The following is an 18,079-nucleotide window of genomic DNA, read 5'->3' on the forward strand; positions in this document are numbered from 1 at the left end:
CTTTAAAACCAATATCTCAACTTGCCTGGCAAATCAAACCTTGCTTTGAAGAGCCTACAGACCTCCTGAGATTCCACCTTTATCCTAAGTGGCACGCAGACACAACTTCTTTAAACTCTGCTAATCTTTCAGAGATTTAACAGCTTTAAAGCGATGACACGTACTTACTGAGAAGGGATGAGCCACTGTCTTCTCTTCTTGTGTCAGCTTCAGTATTTTGAAGCCACTTTCTCCCCCCCACCCCCACCCCCTGAAACAGGGTTTCTCTGTGTAGCCTTGGCTGTCCTGGACTCCCTTTGTAGACCAGGCTGGCCTCGAACTCACAGAGACCCACCTGCCTCTGACTCCCGAGAGCAGGGATTAAAGGCCTAGTAGCACACGCCCCTAAAGCCACTTTCTCCTGTGAATTGCAAATCTGCATGTGTAAAGTAGCAGCAAGTTATCTTTGTGTTCACGGGAAGCTGTTAAGTTGCTGTAAAATTCAGCAAGCAGGAATAAAAACGCAGGTGCAGACTTTCTGGCACAGGGCCTTCCATGTGTCAGGCACTCTACAGCAACTCACGCCCACTGTCCACCCTGCTGAGACAGTCAAAGGATAGTTCTGACTGTTCTGCGGGGGTAGGTCTCTACCTTGTCTCAGGTGTGACTTTGCTGTGACGTTTTGATCTGGTTAGCTGTAAGTGAGCAGAGCCACAGCCCTAGGGTCTTGGGTGAACTGTACTACCCACAAGCAGTCATAGTATTTCAGCAGTTTGCTTAATTTTTTTTTTACAGATTTATTTGTTTCGCCTTATATGTATAAACGTTTTGCCTGCGTGCGTGTAGGTGGCTATGTGTGTGCCTGTTGGATCCCCCTGGAACTGGGTTATCAATAGTTATGAGCCATCATATGGGGCGTGGCTTCCTTGGTCACAAGGCTGCAGTGTCTACACTGGCTGGAAGGAGTTGAGGCACACGGTGAGGGTGGAGGTGGGATGGGGTGGGGGTGGTTTTAGCTTCTACAGCTGGACAGGGATTCCCACTTCTGAATTTTATGTTCTTTGCTCCGTTACTTTTGCTAAGATGTGTCTGTATTCACTATTCTTCCTGTTGCCCTGGTAAAATGCCATGACAAAGCAACTTAACAGAGAAAGGACGAGCGTGAGGCAGCAGTCACATCCCATTCACCGTCAGAAGCAGAGCGGAATGAACGCACGGCGCTGCCCAGCTCCATTTCTCTACTTACATAGTCAGAATCTCAGCCAGAGGATGGTGCCGCCCATGGCGGGTGGGTCTTCCGGTCCACAGTGGGTGGGGCTTCCGGTCCACCCATGCCAGAGGACCATCATCCATGGGCTTCTAGATTCCATCAAGTTGACAGATAATACTCACTACCACAGTGGCCGACTCTGTATTTAAACCAACTCTTGGGTTTCTTGGTTTTCTATTTTGGCTTTTCATTGATTTCTTTTTTTGGTGGTGTTCTGAGACCTGATTTCATTTTGGACCGCAGTCTGGCCTGGAACTGACTGTTGCCTAGGCTGCACTTGAGTGTGCACTCCTCCTGCCTTGATCTCTTGAGTGCAGAGATGTAAGGCACCAAGATCACCACTTTTCATTGGTTTATATGATTCTAACTCATTCATTTCTTCTCTCCTTAGGCTTCTTCTATTCTTTCTAGTATTTAAAGTATTTTTAGACTTTTTTTTTTTCAGTACTGGGGATTGAACCAGGGTTTTGTGTATGTTAGGCAAGAGTTATACCACTAAGCTAAGTCCCCAGGCCTCGTTTTACTTTTTAATTTTGAGACAGAGTCTCGTGATGCTGCCCAGCCTGGCCTTGAATTCCTGAGTTTAGATAGTCCTCCCTACCTCAGCCTCCCAGTGGCTGACTAGCAGAGACTACAAATGCACAAGACGCCTGGCCTGTGTACCTTACCGTGTGTAATCACTACTGCTAACTGTGACCCCACTCAGGCCACCCTGGGATCTTCATGGTGCTTGGGTTCAACAAGTGAGGGTGGGGATAAAGATTTATTTATCCATTCATTTCTGGTACATGTATGTGCATCATGTGTGTGCAGAACCCACAGGGGTCAGACGAGGCATTAGATCCTCTGCAATGGCTGTGAGCTGCCCTGCAGGTGCTGGGAGCTTCTCCTCTGGAGGAGCAGATCCCTCTGTTCCTTTGCATTTATATTCTGTTGATCATAAGCTGGAAAGGATAGGGACTTTGATCCTCTCCTGCAGGAGAAGGTGGATGGATGTGCACTGGGAACACGTGGTGCACTGAGCCACTCTCCTCACCCGGGCTGCACTGAGCACTGTCCTTCCTTCTCCTCAGCTTGGTTCTTCTGTGTGCAAGAATTTTAGTCAAAGCCCTGGGCATCTCAGAAGATTCTAAGGGTGCAGGGACTCTCTGCATTCATATTTAAAGGAAAACAAAAAAACAAACAAAAAAAAAAAAAAACAAACCTTAGACCAAACAAAAACAAACAAACAAAAAACAAAAACAAAACCATCCTCCCGCCCTGGACAAAGACTTTTTCTATAATAAAAGAGCATTAATACAACACTTATTTTGGCTGGCATTTTGCTCAGCAGTGCGTTGAAATTTCTAACTAATTCTTCTGACTTACTCACGAATTTAACCCATAGTGTTTAAATTCAATGCCGAATACCTTCAGTCTTGAACTTGGCTCTTCTCTCTGTTCCAGGAGAGTGGTGGCACCGGCTTTCTTTCTGTGCCCAAGGGGCTTCCTTGGTTCTCCTGCCTGCCCTCACATCTCCTGTTGCTTTCTTGTCTGCACTTAGGTCATCACTTAACTTTTCTTGTTACCTTTTGCAGCTGTTGTCTGAGGCAGGTTTCCCGTGCTGTGTAGTCTACGGTGACCTTGAACTCTGCTCTTTGGCCTCTACCTCCCAAATGCTGGGATTCCAGGTTTGCCCAGCACACCTGGTTTCTGCAGTGCTGGGATGGAACCCTTCCCTTTGTTTAATACCTTCTATGTAAAAGCTGGTGATGGCTTACAAAGGAGGTGGGGACTCACTGTGTTCATATTTAAAGGCAAACAACCCACAAACAAACAAACAAACAAACAAACAAAAAACCTTAGGTAAAAAAAGGTCAAAACTAAATCTCCATCCTTCCCCCTGGACAAATACTTTTTCTAGAATGAAAAGGCATTAATAAAGCTTTTTGTTTCAGCTGGCATTTTGCTCATCTGCGTTTTGAAATTTCTTACTGTAATGTCAATACTCACTAGGCATCTTGCTAAGCAGTCTGTCAGCTGGCCTTGTCCTGTGAGACTGGAGGTAGTGGGGAGTGGCTTTAGGCCTGTTAATCAGGCTGTTCGGGTGCCTTACTGTCTTTTTGCCCCAAGACCTGGAATATTTGAGGGACTGACAAGCGTATTAATGTGGCCCATTATCCGTGATTTTATTTTCTCTCTCATTATTCCAACACAGCCCAACACTAGGTTATTTGGTATGCAATTATTCAATTTTTTATTATAGGATTTGCTTGGGGGGCAGGGTTACACTTTGAAGCACAGATTAGCCTTGAACTCACAGCAGTCCTACTGCCTCAACCTCCCTAGTCCAAGGATTAAAAGTCTGAACCATCTGGCTCCTTTTGTTTTGTTTTGAAAAAGAATGGTTTTGAACCAGAACTGCTGCCTGTGTCTCCCAGTGCTGGGGGAGGGACAGGCATGGACCACTCCATCCAGCCACAGGGTCTAAGCTGTGCACCTTGAGCTGTATTGTCTGATATAAATGTTGCAAAGGTTTAGCTTCCTGTTCATCCAGCTGATCATTGTCACCACGTTCTATGACCTTGTTGTGCTCCGTGTGAACTCTGTCTGCCTCTCACATCCCTCTTGGCATAGCCTGTTCTCATCAGCATCTTCAAAGCTGTGGCCACAACGCAGCCTCGGAGGAGGCCACGGCTCACTATGGTCACGTGGCATGACCGACACCCGCGCTGTCCTGGTGAGGAAGGGGTGTGAACAGTGGGCTCGGAGATCGTGTGGCACACAATGCTCTCTGTGGTGGGAAGGTGGGTTAGCATTCTGACGGTGGAGGCTTTGCTTGAGCTGGGAGGGAGGGTGGCTGCGAGGCAGGGTGGAGTCGGGGAGAAGACGGCTCTCCCTTCCACCTTCCAGCTGGGAGCTGTCTCTTTGCTGAGTGAAGAAAGAGGAGTGCTTTTTCAGATGCTCTTCCTGCCCCTCCTTCCGTCCCCTCCTTCCATCTAGTGTGTCTGGTGGTAGCATCCTTTGTTTGCCAGTGGCTCTGAGGTACACACCAGCCCTGATCCTTGCAGTTCTCCTGAGCTCTGCTTGCAGTGTGGGAGCTGACATTGGGTTTTGACTGAAAATTTTGTGTGTGTGAGGGGTGGGTCATCCAGACCCCATCCTAACCGGAGTTTCCTGGGCCATTTGGGAGATTCTTTGTATTCTCACCTATTAGGAAGGCTTCTAAGTGATGTTTATTTTGTTTTTAATTTTATTCTATTTTTAGTTATGTGGATGTCTATGTGTGGATGTGTGCACGTGCATCCTGGTGCCCCTGGAGGCCAGAACACTCAGGTCCCACTGGAGCTGGAATTGTAGGTGATTTGTCTCCGCCCAAGACAGTCAGAGCAGGGGATTTTGAGGAATATGAGCATTTCAAGTCAGAATCAGATGTGTTTCGCAGGGCCCGTCTCCCCCTCTCCTAAATTATATGTCTATAGGCCGGATAGCTTTATGTCAACTTGACACAAGCCAAAATCATCTGAGAGGAGGAAACCTTAATTAAGAAAATACCTCCATGAGTTCAAGCTCCACACAAGCCTGTAGGGCATTTTCTTAAATAGTGATTGATGGGGGAGGGCCCGGCCAATGGTGGGTGCGCCAGTAAGCCACGTACAGCAAAGCTGTAAGCAGTGCCCTCCACGGCCTCTGCATCAGCTCCTTCCTCCAGGTTCCTGCCCTTACTGGTTTTGATGATGAACTGTTATATGAAACTGTGAGTGAGACAAACCCTTTGCTTCCCAAGCTGCCTTTGGCCGTGGTGTTTCATCACACCAATAGTGACCTTAAATAAGACAGCATCCTAGGGAATACTGAGCCTGCATTCCTTCAAAGTCACGCTATTTAAGTAGTCACTCATGGCGTTTTTTGTCCTCTTGGCTGGTGCATTACATTGTGTGTGTGTGTGTGTGTGTGTGTGTGTGTGTGTGTGTGTGTGTGTTTTAAACAATGGAGAGGAGACCAAAAGCCAGGGAGTTTCCTATCCACTGCCCTTACTACAACAGGCTCTTGTGGTAGGCCACCTTGGAGACAAGACAGGACATTTCCTGCCTAGGACTAAAGATTTGCTCCTTTGGGGTGACTGACAACCAAAGATCTGAAAGCCACACTGCAGCATCTGTTGTCTGAGCAAGTGTTGTCAGTGCCTTTTCACTGTCTTGAATGCTGTCCCGAATAGACAGCCTGGCTCCTCAGATTTACTATGAGATGACCATGTTCAACATGGTGACAGTATGTCCAAGAGCTTTGGCAGGGGGTGGGGGTGGGGGTAGGGGGATGGTGTCTGGAGAGGTAAGTTCCAAATTCCATTAGAGCACATTAGAAACGCTCCAGAGCACAAGCACACATCAACCCACTGAATAATTCAGAGAGCTCTCAGAGAAGAGTCCAACTGCCTGAGTTGCGCGCGCAGCTAAAATGTTCAGCAGGGTCAAATCCGGCAGCTAATGCTAAGAATCCATAAGACACAGAGGATGCATGTTCCCGAGAAGGGTGGCTAGTACCACCCACTGCCTGTGTGCTGTTACCTCCGTGGCGTTCAGCTTGACTTCTGCCTCTCCAGCAGAATCTGTCTTGTCAAACCAGAGACAAATGTACCCACTTAGAAGCTGCACATGCCCACGTATCCTAAGGCCAGAAGCAACTACTTGCTATGCTATTGGCTCCTGATGGAAATAGCACTGGCTTTCTCTCACGTGGTCTCTCCTCTATAATGGGAAGGCAGATAAAAGGCTGGAGATGGCTTAATTTGATGGAATAGGGAGTAAAGGCCGTTACATGCTAGTCAAGGCAGAGGCTGGCCTGGCGTGTTAGTGCCCTTGTGAGGTGATGGGCCTATTTCCTAAGTGCTAGCCCCCTAGGTCAGAGAAGAAACCCCTATTTGGCTAAGCCTCCGTGGCTGAGTTTCTGTTTCCCATGGCTGGAGAAAAAATCTTGGTCAATACAGAGCACAGTACATGTTAACAGTTCCCAGCCCAACAGCTCTGGGATCTGCAGAGCAAGCACAGGGCCACACTGAACTGTGTCTGCTCCAGCTGCATGGCAGAGGAGGGCAGAGTATGGCCTCTCAAATTCTGATGACCACAGGGCCTTTTTAAAAATAATTCCTCACATCCTCTGTGGGGAACTGGGCTTGACCAATGTGTCCCAATGCCCCAAAGGTATTCTTGACGCACATACCCCAATCCTGAACTGCAGGAACAGCACACCCTCCTAGGGAACACAAACATAAATCCTTAGCAAAAGTTAAAACAAGGAAGCATACTAGCTTGACTCATGTCTATTAAGAATCCATGTCCGTGTGAAACTTTCAAATGTGTCTTTCCTTAGAAATAAGGCTCATACACACTCAAGGTAAGGCAAGGCCATAGTGGGCAAGAGTAAGTCCGAAATCAAATGGCCAAAGTCGCAGAGGGGATGTCCACAGAGGAAGGAGAATGTGTGGTGATGGCGGCAGAGACTGGTATGACTCAAGGATAAGGTGAGAAAAGTCAAAGGTCACTGGCCAGGCAGCAAAGCAGGAAAAGACAGAGGAGGCTCCTCACCCCCCACCCCAGAGCCCATGGGAGAGTCCGGCTCTGTAACAACTTGACCTCAGACCAGGAAGCCAACAAGCTGCTCTCATCTTAAGCCTGTCCATCTGTGGTACCCAGCTGAGGTGACTCTGGGAAACAAGTTACCCTGGCAACAGCACAACCACTACAGGGCTAAATCACTACAATATTTTCCTGTTTCCAGGGAGGAGCACTGAGAGTCAGCATGAAGGCCTGGCCGGCTAAAGGGTCCACCCCTTCCCACCCCAGGCCCCTCCACTGCAGTTTGGCTTCTTGTAAGAAGTGTCTGTATACTCTTCCTGTCAGTTTTCCTTGAGCTCAAATAGCATCTCGAGGACTCACATTAAGAAAGGGAAAGTTGGGCGGGCATGGGGGCGCACACCTTTGAGCCCAGCACCTGGCAGGAAGAGGCAGCAGAACTATGTGACTTTGAAGCGAGCCTGGTCTACATAGAGAGTTCCAGGCCAGCCAGGGCAACACAGTGAGAATCTGTCAGAAAGAAACGGTGTGGGGAGAAAGAGACGGGAGGACAGGGGAGCAGGAGAGGAGGTATGGAAGGGGAAGGGAAGAAGGTCGGGGAGAGATGGATGGGTGAGGGAGGATGAGGAGGGAAAGCCTATTATTTAAATAGATGGTGTGAATACTGCGTCTTGTTTGCCGTGGTCAGGGTCTCCTTGCTCTCGCAAGCCATCTCCTCTTGGTAAGGGTTGGAATGGCCCCGCTGTGGTTCCTCTCACTTTGAAATCACAGAGTCCTACTGGGAATGTGTCATGTGTATGACAACTGACACATGTTACTTTGGCCATGAAGAGGGTTAGGACTGGCTGTGATGAAACAGCAGATGTAGCCATCCTTCAGTGATGCTTGGGGCTCCACTAAATTCACTTGCATGGGCTTGCCTGGTGTTCCCTGACAGGCCCATTCGGAGTCAAAAATGTCCCTAAGGTGAAAATGCTTTGACACAGCTCAGCATCGCCCTCCCATGGTGAGCTCAGGACACTTATAGTAGGCCATGGTTGGAGCAGTACCTTCGCACATGAGTTCCATTTTATGATAGAGTATTGGCCAGTTGGGTGTCATTAACTGGCCCTCTGACACTGGAGGGCAGAGTGGGCTGTAGGCTGCTCTGAGAAACTGCAGCTTGCTGCCACTGTCCAACATCTTGGGAGAATGTCCCAATATCTTTACCTTGGGGAAAGATCAAAATTGAAAGTATGGTTTCCTGCCAAACTTCAGTATTGTTAAATTTAAAAAGTCACACCGACTCGCTGTCAGGTCATAGAGTCCTGCCTCTTGGGACCAATGTTACAATTACACTGGAGGAAAGACTGTGGTGATGTGTGCAGATGTATTCACTGAGACATAATCAAAGTTCTGAGAGGGGTTGACCATTTACAGAGCACCCTACAGGCAGGGAAAAACTAAGTGTGTCTCCTTTTTCCAGTCTTAAGAAAATAGTCCCTTATAAAAACCAAAAGTTTCTTTATATTTGTAAGATATACTTACAAATACAAACAAGTATTTGTAAGATACTAATGATTTCCTGTAGAGCAAGTTTTCCAATCTGAATAACCCAAGTTCATTGAGATGGGTCCTGCGTCTGATTGGGCCCTGTGCTATGACTGTGTCGGTTGCTTTGGTTTGAACCTAACCATTTCCTGACATGCTCTGGGTCCTAGTTAGCATCAGCTGTCAACATGACACAAACTTAGACATACCTAAGAAGGGGAGGGGCTGCAATTTAGGAATTGGCCCATCAGATCAGCCTGTAAATGTGTCTATGAGGCATTTTCTTAATCGCTAATTGTGTGGGAGATCCCAGCCCACTGCAGGCAGACCCACCCTCGGCAGGCATCCTGGGTTGTATACAAAAGTGGACGGAGCATGGAAAGCATGTGCTTCCATGGCTTCCGCTTCCATTTCCACCTTGGCTTCCCTCTATAATGGTCTGTAAAGTGAACAATGACGTCAGTCCTTTCCAAGCCAAGTTGCTTTTGATTATGGGATCACAGCACTAAAGGCCAAACCAGGAAACTCTAATCCTGCTGAACACCACAGAGCAAGCAGCTCTCAAACTGATCTGTAGGAAGGAAACTGAGGGAAGGAGCAGTGTTCTGGGGCTCAGGTGTTACACTCCCACCCCCACCCCTGCACCCCGTTCCTCCCAAAGATGCCTGAGGCCCCAGGCCTCACAACAATTATCACACAAATAGCTCTGGAGCTGTAAAAACATGCAGCCCTTGTCAAAAGCCAAATACACTACCAGTTCTGTGCTGAGCAAACGCCTTAGTCATGTACCTGTGAGCATTTGCAATGTAATTTGTGCCCAGAAAGGACACAGAATCCTTACAATAACATACTGTCTCCATGATTTCCTGAGTATACCAATAGCGCTATTGACTGCTACAGTGAGAGAAAGAAAACAATGATTTGGGTTGGTTGTTGGTTTTTAAAGATTAGGGGGATGAGGTGCATGCATGCATGCACCTCAACACACATGTGGAGATTGTATGACAACTCATGGGGGTCAGTTCTCCTCTTCCTCCGCACAGCTTTCAGGGGAATTGAACTTGGGTTGCCAGGCTTGGCAGCAAGTGCCTTTCCCCCCAGAGCTTTCTCCCCAGACTGAATTTGGTCTCTAAAGTTAGAGACTTGAAGGGCTACATGAAGCTTCTTAGCTACAGAGTTTCCTCATTTACCCAGCTGCGGACCCGGAGAATAAGATGTTCCCTGTAAGGAGCTGTGCTGTGATTCCATTCTCAATGCATATAAATGTGAGCACATGGTGTGAACAGAGCCCGGCGTGTGGGAGGACCTCAGGAAAGCTCCAGCCTCTGCTGTCATCATGGGGTGAGTGGGAGGACTCTGGGTACATTTGGGAGGACTGAGGCCACAGCAGTGCTGGCAAGGTTGGTCCAGGAAGGGGCTGGCACACAGTGCTACTGCCTTATATGAACCATTGTGAAGGATCCAAAGCATCGAGGCACACGAGAGCCTCAGGACATAGGGAGCCTCATGCCATCCACACTCAGACTCACAGGACCAGAATCTGCATTAGATCATTTCCTCAGGTGATCCATAGGCAACAGGGGGCTAGAGTTCAGCGATGATGAAGACTGTGGACCTCACGGCCTTGTAGATAGAGCCTAAAGCCAAGACCTGGGTGAGCTCTTGTCAGGGAAGACAAAGTACTATGCACAGCCCTATAGCTCGCTCACATTTAAACTCTCTCAGGAAGGTGGGGCTGGCTGCACAGGGACGTCCACTGAGGCAAAGGGGAACCTAGGGAGCAACTGTCCTGGTGGCAGCTGTACCAGTGCTGCCAAGCGGTCCAGTAAGATAAAGCAGAGAGTTTCCACTGTGTTGGCTAACGTGGGCACCATCCCCCACGGTACTCTCAAGAAGAGCGGCCTCGATGACACAGAGAAGACCGGTCAGTGCAAATAGAGGTATGATTGGGGAGACATGGAGAACATAGAGGAAAATGGGGTGCTGCCATGAAGGGAGATAGTGGAAAGGAGGAAGATCTGCTATGGGGGTGCTTTTGAGCTGAGAGAAGGGGGTCTGGCTCAGAAGGAAGGGCAGGCCTCCTTGCAGGCCTAGCCAACCACAGCAGTAGGCAGGGTGGGGGAAGAGCCTGGAGCTCTGGCTCAAAATGAAGTCAGGGGCACCCAGAGGCAGGTGGGGGAGGGGAGAGGAGGCCCTGGAGAAAAGAAGAATGCATCTGCCACCCGTGGAAGTGGGGGAGTGAAGGCCACGGACTGCCGGGCAGCACAAGGAAGTTTGGGGGAGATGTTTGGCCATCACTTTGCACCGGACAGCCACCTCCCTCTGTTTCCATTCCTTTGAATGCCCTATTGCACGCTGGAGATGCAACTCAGTTGGTAGAGAGACTGCCTGGTGCGCACAGCTCTGGATTTGACTCCCAGCACTCAGGATGTAGAGGCAGGAGGATCCGAGATCCAAGGCAATTCTTACCTATAGAACAAATTTGAAACCGGCTTGGGCGAAGTGAGACTATGTTGTTTGAATGAGATGCCACCCCCATACGCTCTGATATTTGAATACTTGGTCCCCAGTTGGTGGTGATGTTTGGAAAGGACGAGGAGGCGTGGCCTTCCTGGAGGAAGTGTGCCCACTGGGCGTAGGCTTTGATGACTTTGACACTCCCAGAGTGAGCCACCCCACACTGCCTCCTATCTCCAGTGTCCGAGTCCCCCTTTTTTCGTCCCTCTCATGGGAACCTGCATCTCACGTCTCCTCTAAGGCCATTCAACATGCATGCCACTGTCCCTTTCTCTGACTGCCACTGCCCTTCTTTTCCCCCTGCTCCTCTCTAGCTGGGCCAGCCCCCTGGCACAGCACCTCTAACGGCTAGCCTTCTCACCTGGAATAACCCTGTCCTTGGCTAAGTCTTCTATGACCTTCCTCCCGACCTTTCCCTGAGCAGCTGGCCCTTGTCCCCAACTGCCCAGAGGAGGCTGGCTTCAGAATCCCCTCCATCCCTCTCTGATGTTGCTTTGTCACTCCATGCAGCCTGTCTTTCCAGCATAGACTCTCTGAAAAATAGTTTCCCCTGTTTATCTCCCCGGGTCCACACACCTTCCTCACACCATTATCGGCCCATGAAGTCACCCAAATGGAACAATAAAAATGCCTAGGGCCAACCTTGTCCCACCAACTACCTGCATAAGCCCCTCGTTCCCTCAGCATGGGGCATCCTGGCTACTTAGCCAGGAACAGCCTCCTCTTGTCACTCCCCTGTTCTGCCTCAGTGTCTTCTCTTCAGCGCAGGTGCACTGCGAGCACTGCTCAGCTGCTATTTCCAGACTCAGCCCTCTCTCTCCTGACTGGAGTGTGAAGCCCAGTTCTGCCAGACAATCCCACACCTGGGGCAACAGCTACACACCAGGGTCCAGTGAACACACACTCTCTGGCTGATGGGTATGCACAGCCTAGCCACAGTGACAAGTCATTTATTGTTGTTAGCCCATCTCAAGTGAATTTAAATGTTCCTTTTCTTGGATATCTTTTGTGTGTCCCTCCTTTCCTCTCTCTGCATAATCAAAAGATCAATCAAGGGCTGCTGCTGTCAGAGCCAAAGATACATTTATTTTTCACCTTTTTTTCTTAATATTTATTTTTATGAGTATGTGTGAATTCCTCCACATATGTATATGTACCACATGTGTGCCCGGTGCCCTCGGAGGTCAGATGATGAAATCCAATCCCCTGTAGCTGGAGTTACAGACTGTTGTGAGCCAGTGTGCTCTGGGAGCAGAACCTGGATCCTCTGCAAGAGCAGCCAGTGCTCTTTAACTACTGAGCTATGCAGACCAGGCTGAGCCCAAATCCAGAGATGGCATTAAAGGCATGTGCCACCATACCCAGCCACAATACATATTTCAGAAGATACTCACTTAGCTAAAACTATAAAACAGAACGTGTAGTAAACAAATAAAGCAGAGTCCAGTGGCAACAGAGTGACGACCCGCCACCAGCAGCCTGCACAGAGGAAGGGGCCAGAGATCCTGGGCCAGCTCCCAACTTGGTCTGTGTGCCAGGCAGCTCCTGTCAAGCCCCTTTGAAACCAAGGAACACACCTGCTAACCTGAGAACAGTAGAACCTGGTGAGCCATCAAGGTCAATTAAGCCACAGAGGGATAGTATATTGCTTAAACATTCAGAAAGACAACGTTGCTGACTGTTAGCACATGAACTAAAGCTGCATTGAGAGACAGCTCTATACCTCCTGTGATAGTTAAAATTCACACACACACACACACACACACACACACACACACAGAGAGAGAGAGAGAGAGAGAGAGAGAGAGAGAGACAGAGACAGAGACAGAGACAGAGACAGAGACAGAGACAGAGACAGACAGACAGAGACAGACAGAGAGAGAGAGAGACAGAGAGACAGAGACAGAGAGAGATGGAGACAGAGAGACAGAGAGAGACAGATACTGAGAGACAGAGAACAATACCAAACACAGAGTCACATGGCTGTGGTCAGTAGGTATGTCCAATAGCAGTAAGAATACACATGCTTCCCTCAAGGTATTTACCCAGACAGCTGAAATGGCAGGTTCACATGTATACCTACATAAACAACAGCTTCACACCCACCCTGAAATGAAGATGACCTACATGTCATTCATCGCTTTGTTTTTGAGATAGTCTCTCGCTGTGTAGCCCAAGCTGGTCTGAAATGAACATTCTTCCTGCCTCAGGCTCATAAGTGCTGGAATTATGAGTGTACAGCTCTCTGCCCAGGCCATGTGACCTTACTGGGCACATATCTAAAAAGTTGCGGTGTTGCTTCGAAAGACACTGCAGAACAGTCAGTAACCACGAGTGGGCTAAGGAGACGGCAGAGCAGGCACAGAACTTGCCACACAAGTCTGAGGCCTGAGTTCAGGTCCCCAGGACCTACATAAAGCTGCATGCAGTGGTTACGAATGCAATCCCAGTGCTGATGAAATGGGCGGAGGAGACAGAAGGGTCCCTGAAGCTGGACTGAAATGGCAGTTATGTGGTCCTGTGTGTTTGTAAAATCTACAGAGCTATACATCTGGGGATGGTAAAATCTGAGGTAGGCACATTAAACCCAGGCATGGAGATTACACAGCAGGTTTCTATGATATGGGGCAACAGTTGGCTATAGAGCAGAGGAGCAAACTGCCTTTGGAGTACAGGCATCTGGGCCCGCAGCAGCTGCACCCCCACAGCAGCTGCATCCTGCATCTGGAGAACCAACAGAACCCCCGAGTGCTACAGAACCCAGCTGGCAGCCCAGCCTCAAGTCCAGGAGTCATGTGAGCCATCTACATATCCCTGCCACCCAGAGCTCCACCTTAAATAGCACTCACAAAACTGCACGCCAGGTCCACAGCCACCTGGGCCCTTTGATTGGTAGAACCAAAGGACTGACATCTTGAAAAGGCAGGCCACATTCCTGTAGCCCCATCCTAGTGCATCCTCCACGACTTTACCCTGCAACACGGGAGTTACACAGTGGGAACCCAATCTTCCTTTTTCGAGGCTAAAATCACTCTTAAAGGGAGATCCCACCAGATCCCAGAGAAGTGCTGCAGAGTCCCAAGCTGGGGACATGTGGCCAAGACAGACAGAGACAACAGCTTCGCCGCCTCTGATGCGGATGCCCGCCCCTAGTCCTGCTCATTTCCCAAGGGACTTGGTCTTTTTCAAGGTGCCTCTGTTCATCCGTAACACCCCAGGACCCAAGTTCCCAGCAGAGACAGCGTTTCTCCTGCATGGGCTGCAGCTCTTGACCCCTAAGTCTCTGACTTAACTGAGGGTTGCTTGCTGCATGCCTCGGCTGCAGAATCTATGGATTTATACCCCATTATAAATCATCTTGATAGGTTTATCCTCTGATGACATTCTCCAGTTGTTTTCTCGTTGTGTTTAAAGCTGGCAATGCTGAGCATCACCGGTCAATGTCAAAAGCTCGTGTTTATAAAACAGAAAATGAAGTAAGACAGTAGACGTCTTTAAAATTTTAGAAAATAGACAAAATTAAAGAGTGACTCTAATGGACCCCAAAGACCGGTCATGTAGCATCTTCAGAAGATGGCCGCTTACCCTAAGTTCCATTCATGGCCCCTGCCCTGATGTCCTTATGAACTGTACCTCCTTCCCCGTGACAGTGTATGAGGGTAGATAATGGAATATGTTCAGTTCCAGCAACTCACGGTCCACTGTAATCCACCTTTCAACCCATACAAAATATTGCTTTGAAACAAATCCTAGATATTACGCCACTTCATCCATAGATATAATACAGATGTTAGGTTGACTTTCAATTCCTTCGTATCCTCAATCCTGATACATCCATGGCCTTGAAACAAAGCGTAAAAAGTACAGAATGGTCTCACAGCCTGAGACTTTAGCAGAGTCAAGCTGTGTGTTGGAATTCTGAAGCCTGTGTCCAGCCTTAAGAACTTGGCTAATATATTTGAAATGCAGATTTAAGATGTTTTTTTAAAAAGTTTTTTAAAGACAGGGTATGCTCTGGGTAGCCTTGGCTGGTCTGGAACTATGTAGACCAGGCTATCCTTTGAATTCATAAACATCTGACTATCTCTGCCATCCAAACACTGGGATTTGAGGTATGCATGACCATACCCACATAAAATTATTTTCACTGTGAAAAATTTCCTCCTCTTCTCTTCCCCTTGTGCCCTGTCACTTTGTAGACCAGGCTGGCCTCGAACTCATAGAGATCTGCCTGCCTCTGCCTCCCGAGTGCTGGGATTAAAGGCGTGTGCCACCACATACAGCTGTGTCATGTAACATAATTTCAGCACCCATTTATCAGCTGATGGACATCTAGGCTGCTTCCACTTGCAAGGGACTTCAAATAGAGCAAACTGAGCACGTGGCTCTGTGCTAGGATAGCAAGTCCTTTGGGTTTACACACAGGTGGTATAGCAGGGTCTTATGGTAGGCAGGTTTCCCCAATGGCTACACGAGTTTGCATCCCACCAGTAGTTGAATAAGGGTCCCTCCTCCCCCACATCCTCACCGGGTTTATTATATTTTTCAAATTTTCAGTTGGTTCTGACTAGAGTGACATAAAATTGCCAAGCAGATCTAAATCACTGTCCTAGTTGGATTCCTACTGTTGTAATGAAACACCATGAACAAAAGCAAGCTGGAGAGGAAAGTTGGTGAGGAAAGGGGTTTTGGGGGTTTTGGGGGTTTTGGGGGTTTTGGGGGTTTTGTTTTGTTTTGTTTTGGCTTACACCTTCACAGGAAAGCCATGACAGAAACTCAAAAAAGGGCAGGAACCTGGGACCAGGAGCTGATGCAGAGGCCGTGGAGGGGTGCTGCTTACTGGCTTGCTCCCTGTGGCTTGCTCAGCCTGCCTTCTTATAGAACCCAGGACCAGCAACCCAATGGGATGGGTCCTCCCCCATCAATAACTAGTTAAGAAAATTCCCTACATACTTGTCTACAGTCATAGGGATCTGAGGAGAGGCACAGATAAGCTTCATTCTGGACAGTCATGGCAGAGGCTACTCTATAGTTGTGGGAGGGGGAATTTAAAAGTAGAGGCATGTGTGGCTTGCTTGAAGAGACTGACAGAAGATGAAAAGCACTAGCTAAATGTTTCTTGGCTTAAGGTTTGGGGTGATCAGGGGCAGGTGGTCCACTCCAGCCCCATTACTCCTGTCCGACTCATGCATGTGTGTCAGGTACAGTAAGGTTGGCCTGTAATCTCAGCCCTCGGGAGGTCAGAGGATCGGGAGCTTGAGGCCAGCCTGATCTGCAGAATGAGACTCCATCTCTAAAGACAAAACAAAACCTTGAGAGGACAGGTAAAAAAGAAGAGGAAATGTCAGATTCAATGTCTAGAAAGGAAGCCTGGCATGGAAGGGTTAAGGCACATCGTGTAGCTATGGTAACACATGCGTCTGACTTAGCACCCACATGAGGAAAGAGCAAGAGAAACAAGAGAGATGTGCTGTCAGAAGAAAAGATGAACAGATTCTAAATAAAGGGCTGCTGAGGTCACCAACATAGGTGCTCTGTCATCCTCACAGTGTGGAGGAAATAGCCCAGCCACCTGGAGGGTCCTGGAGTCTTTCACTGTAGTGTTTTTTCAAGTTTTCCTTCTTTTTTTTATTTTTTAAGACAGAGTTTCACTGTGTAACTCATGCTGGTCTGGAACTTGCTGTGTAGACCAGACTGGCCTCGAACTCCCCGAGAACTACTGGCTTCTGGCTTCTGAATGCCGTGATTAAAGGTGTGTGCCACCATGCCCAGCTTCAGATATTTAAACTGTTTTTATTTTTATTTTTTAATAATTGTGACACTGTTAAGGCAAGTACTTTTATGGGTCTCTCCCACCTCTGCCACACCCTGCTACTGTTCCCTGCTTCACACACACACACACACACACACACACACACACACACACACACACACAGGCACATTATTTTCCTCTGTCATGTTCTCTGTGCTCCTTTGCCGCTGCACCTCATCCTTCCTCACTCTTGGTCTCCTTTCTAGGTTTTTAGACTTTCCTTACATTTATACTTGTTTACATGTGTGTGCGCATGTGTGTGTGTGTGTGTGTGTGTGTGTGTGTGTGAGAGAGAGAGAGAGAGAGAGAGAGAGAGAGAGAGAGAGAGAGAGAGAGAGATAAAGTGTGTGTGTGTGTACATTAAAGGCTAGGATCCACAGATGAGGGAAAGTAGTTTTTGCCTTTCTGAGTTTGGGTCACCTTGTTTAATATTATACTTTTTAGATCCATCCATTTTCCTGCATACTTTATTTTTCTTCCCTGCTGAATAATGTTCCATTGTATATATGAACCACATGATGGACATCAGAGATGGTTCCTTTTCCTGGCTATTGTGATTAAAACGGTAATAGACATGGATATGCAAGTGTCTCTGTGGTGGTTATAGTCCTTTGGTTATACACCCAGGATCACTGCAGACTTTTTTAAAATAAAAAACCAGATCTTTTGGGGTCTCGTGCTGAATAAAGAGTGCAAGAGTGATGAAAATTAAAGTCATAAGATAATAAGTGGGAAAACACACCCACGGTTAAATGAAATTATCTTCATGAAGTCTCCATACACCTTAATGTTTAAGAACTCTGTTCTTTGAGAAAAACAATTTATTGGTGACATTCAAATGCATTTTCCCTTTCAATATAGAGTCACAATTGAGCATAGGCATTTAACACCCCTTTCTGAGCACCACAGAAAATTGCCAAAGGAATGTAAAAATAGTAACAGCTTCACATCCCTTCGGGCTACCAGGAAGCCCAGCAGGAACTGTGGGGGACTGACATCTTTGCAGCGTGGTTCCTCCCATCCGCAAATACCACGTTCTATTTCCTAAGTCAATATTGGTGGTTCACATTTTCAGTGAAAATTGCCCATTTTGTCAAGAGCTCACACATGTGGGACCAGATAACTCAATGCACCTGCTATTTTAAATCTTTTCCCTATTGTTCCGTATGCTGCCTCCAGTGTTCCAAATTTGCACCTTTTTGTCTTAGCCGGAAATTTGTGTTTTACGGACTTTCCAAAAGAACTTGCTGGACACGAAGTGGGGGAGGGGCTGGGAGGAGGAGGAGGAGGAGGAGGAGGAGGCGGGTGGAACTCGGGAAAGGTGTAGGTGTGGGTGTGGAAGTGGGGGAAGGCAGTCGGGTACATCCCCTGGACACTGGAATGAAGAGAGTCCAATTCTGTTTCGGATGATCAAGTGTG

At 48.0% G+C, this 18,079-nt stretch overlaps 2 protein-coding genes across 4 annotated transcripts in view; both read right to left on the reverse strand.

Annotated features, from left to right (window-relative positions):
* ADD2 (adducin 2) overlaps positions 1-18,079 on the reverse strand; it is a 100,984-nt gene that overhangs the window by 73,001 nt on the left and 9,904 nt on the right. Inside the window, exon 1 of one of the 3 annotated variants that reach the window (XM_084765946.1) lies at positions 1,226-1,268. The exons of the other annotated variants lie outside the window; for them this stretch is intronic. The gene's annotated coding sequence lies outside the window, so the exon portion shown is untranslated. Of the gene's footprint in view, positions 1-1,225; positions 1,269-18,079 lie in introns of those variants that run through there. 3 annotated transcript variants of the gene reach the window in all.
* FIGLA (folliculogenesis specific bHLH transcription factor) overlaps positions 2,585-18,079 on the reverse strand; it is a 41,894-nt gene continuing 26,399 nt past the window's right edge. Inside the window, exon 3 of the mRNA XM_084765949.1 lies at positions 2,585-4,159. Coding sequence (XP_084622075.1) covers positions 3,806-4,159 — 354 coding nt within the window. The 3' untranslated portion in view covers positions 2,585-3,805. The remainder of the gene's footprint in view (positions 4,160-18,079) is intronic.

This window comes from Acomys minous (genome assembly GCF_964271855.1).
Source record: "Acomys minous genome assembly, chromosome: 17".
Classification (NCBI taxonomy): Eukaryota; Metazoa; Chordata; class Mammalia; order Rodentia; family Muridae; genus Acomys; species Acomys minous.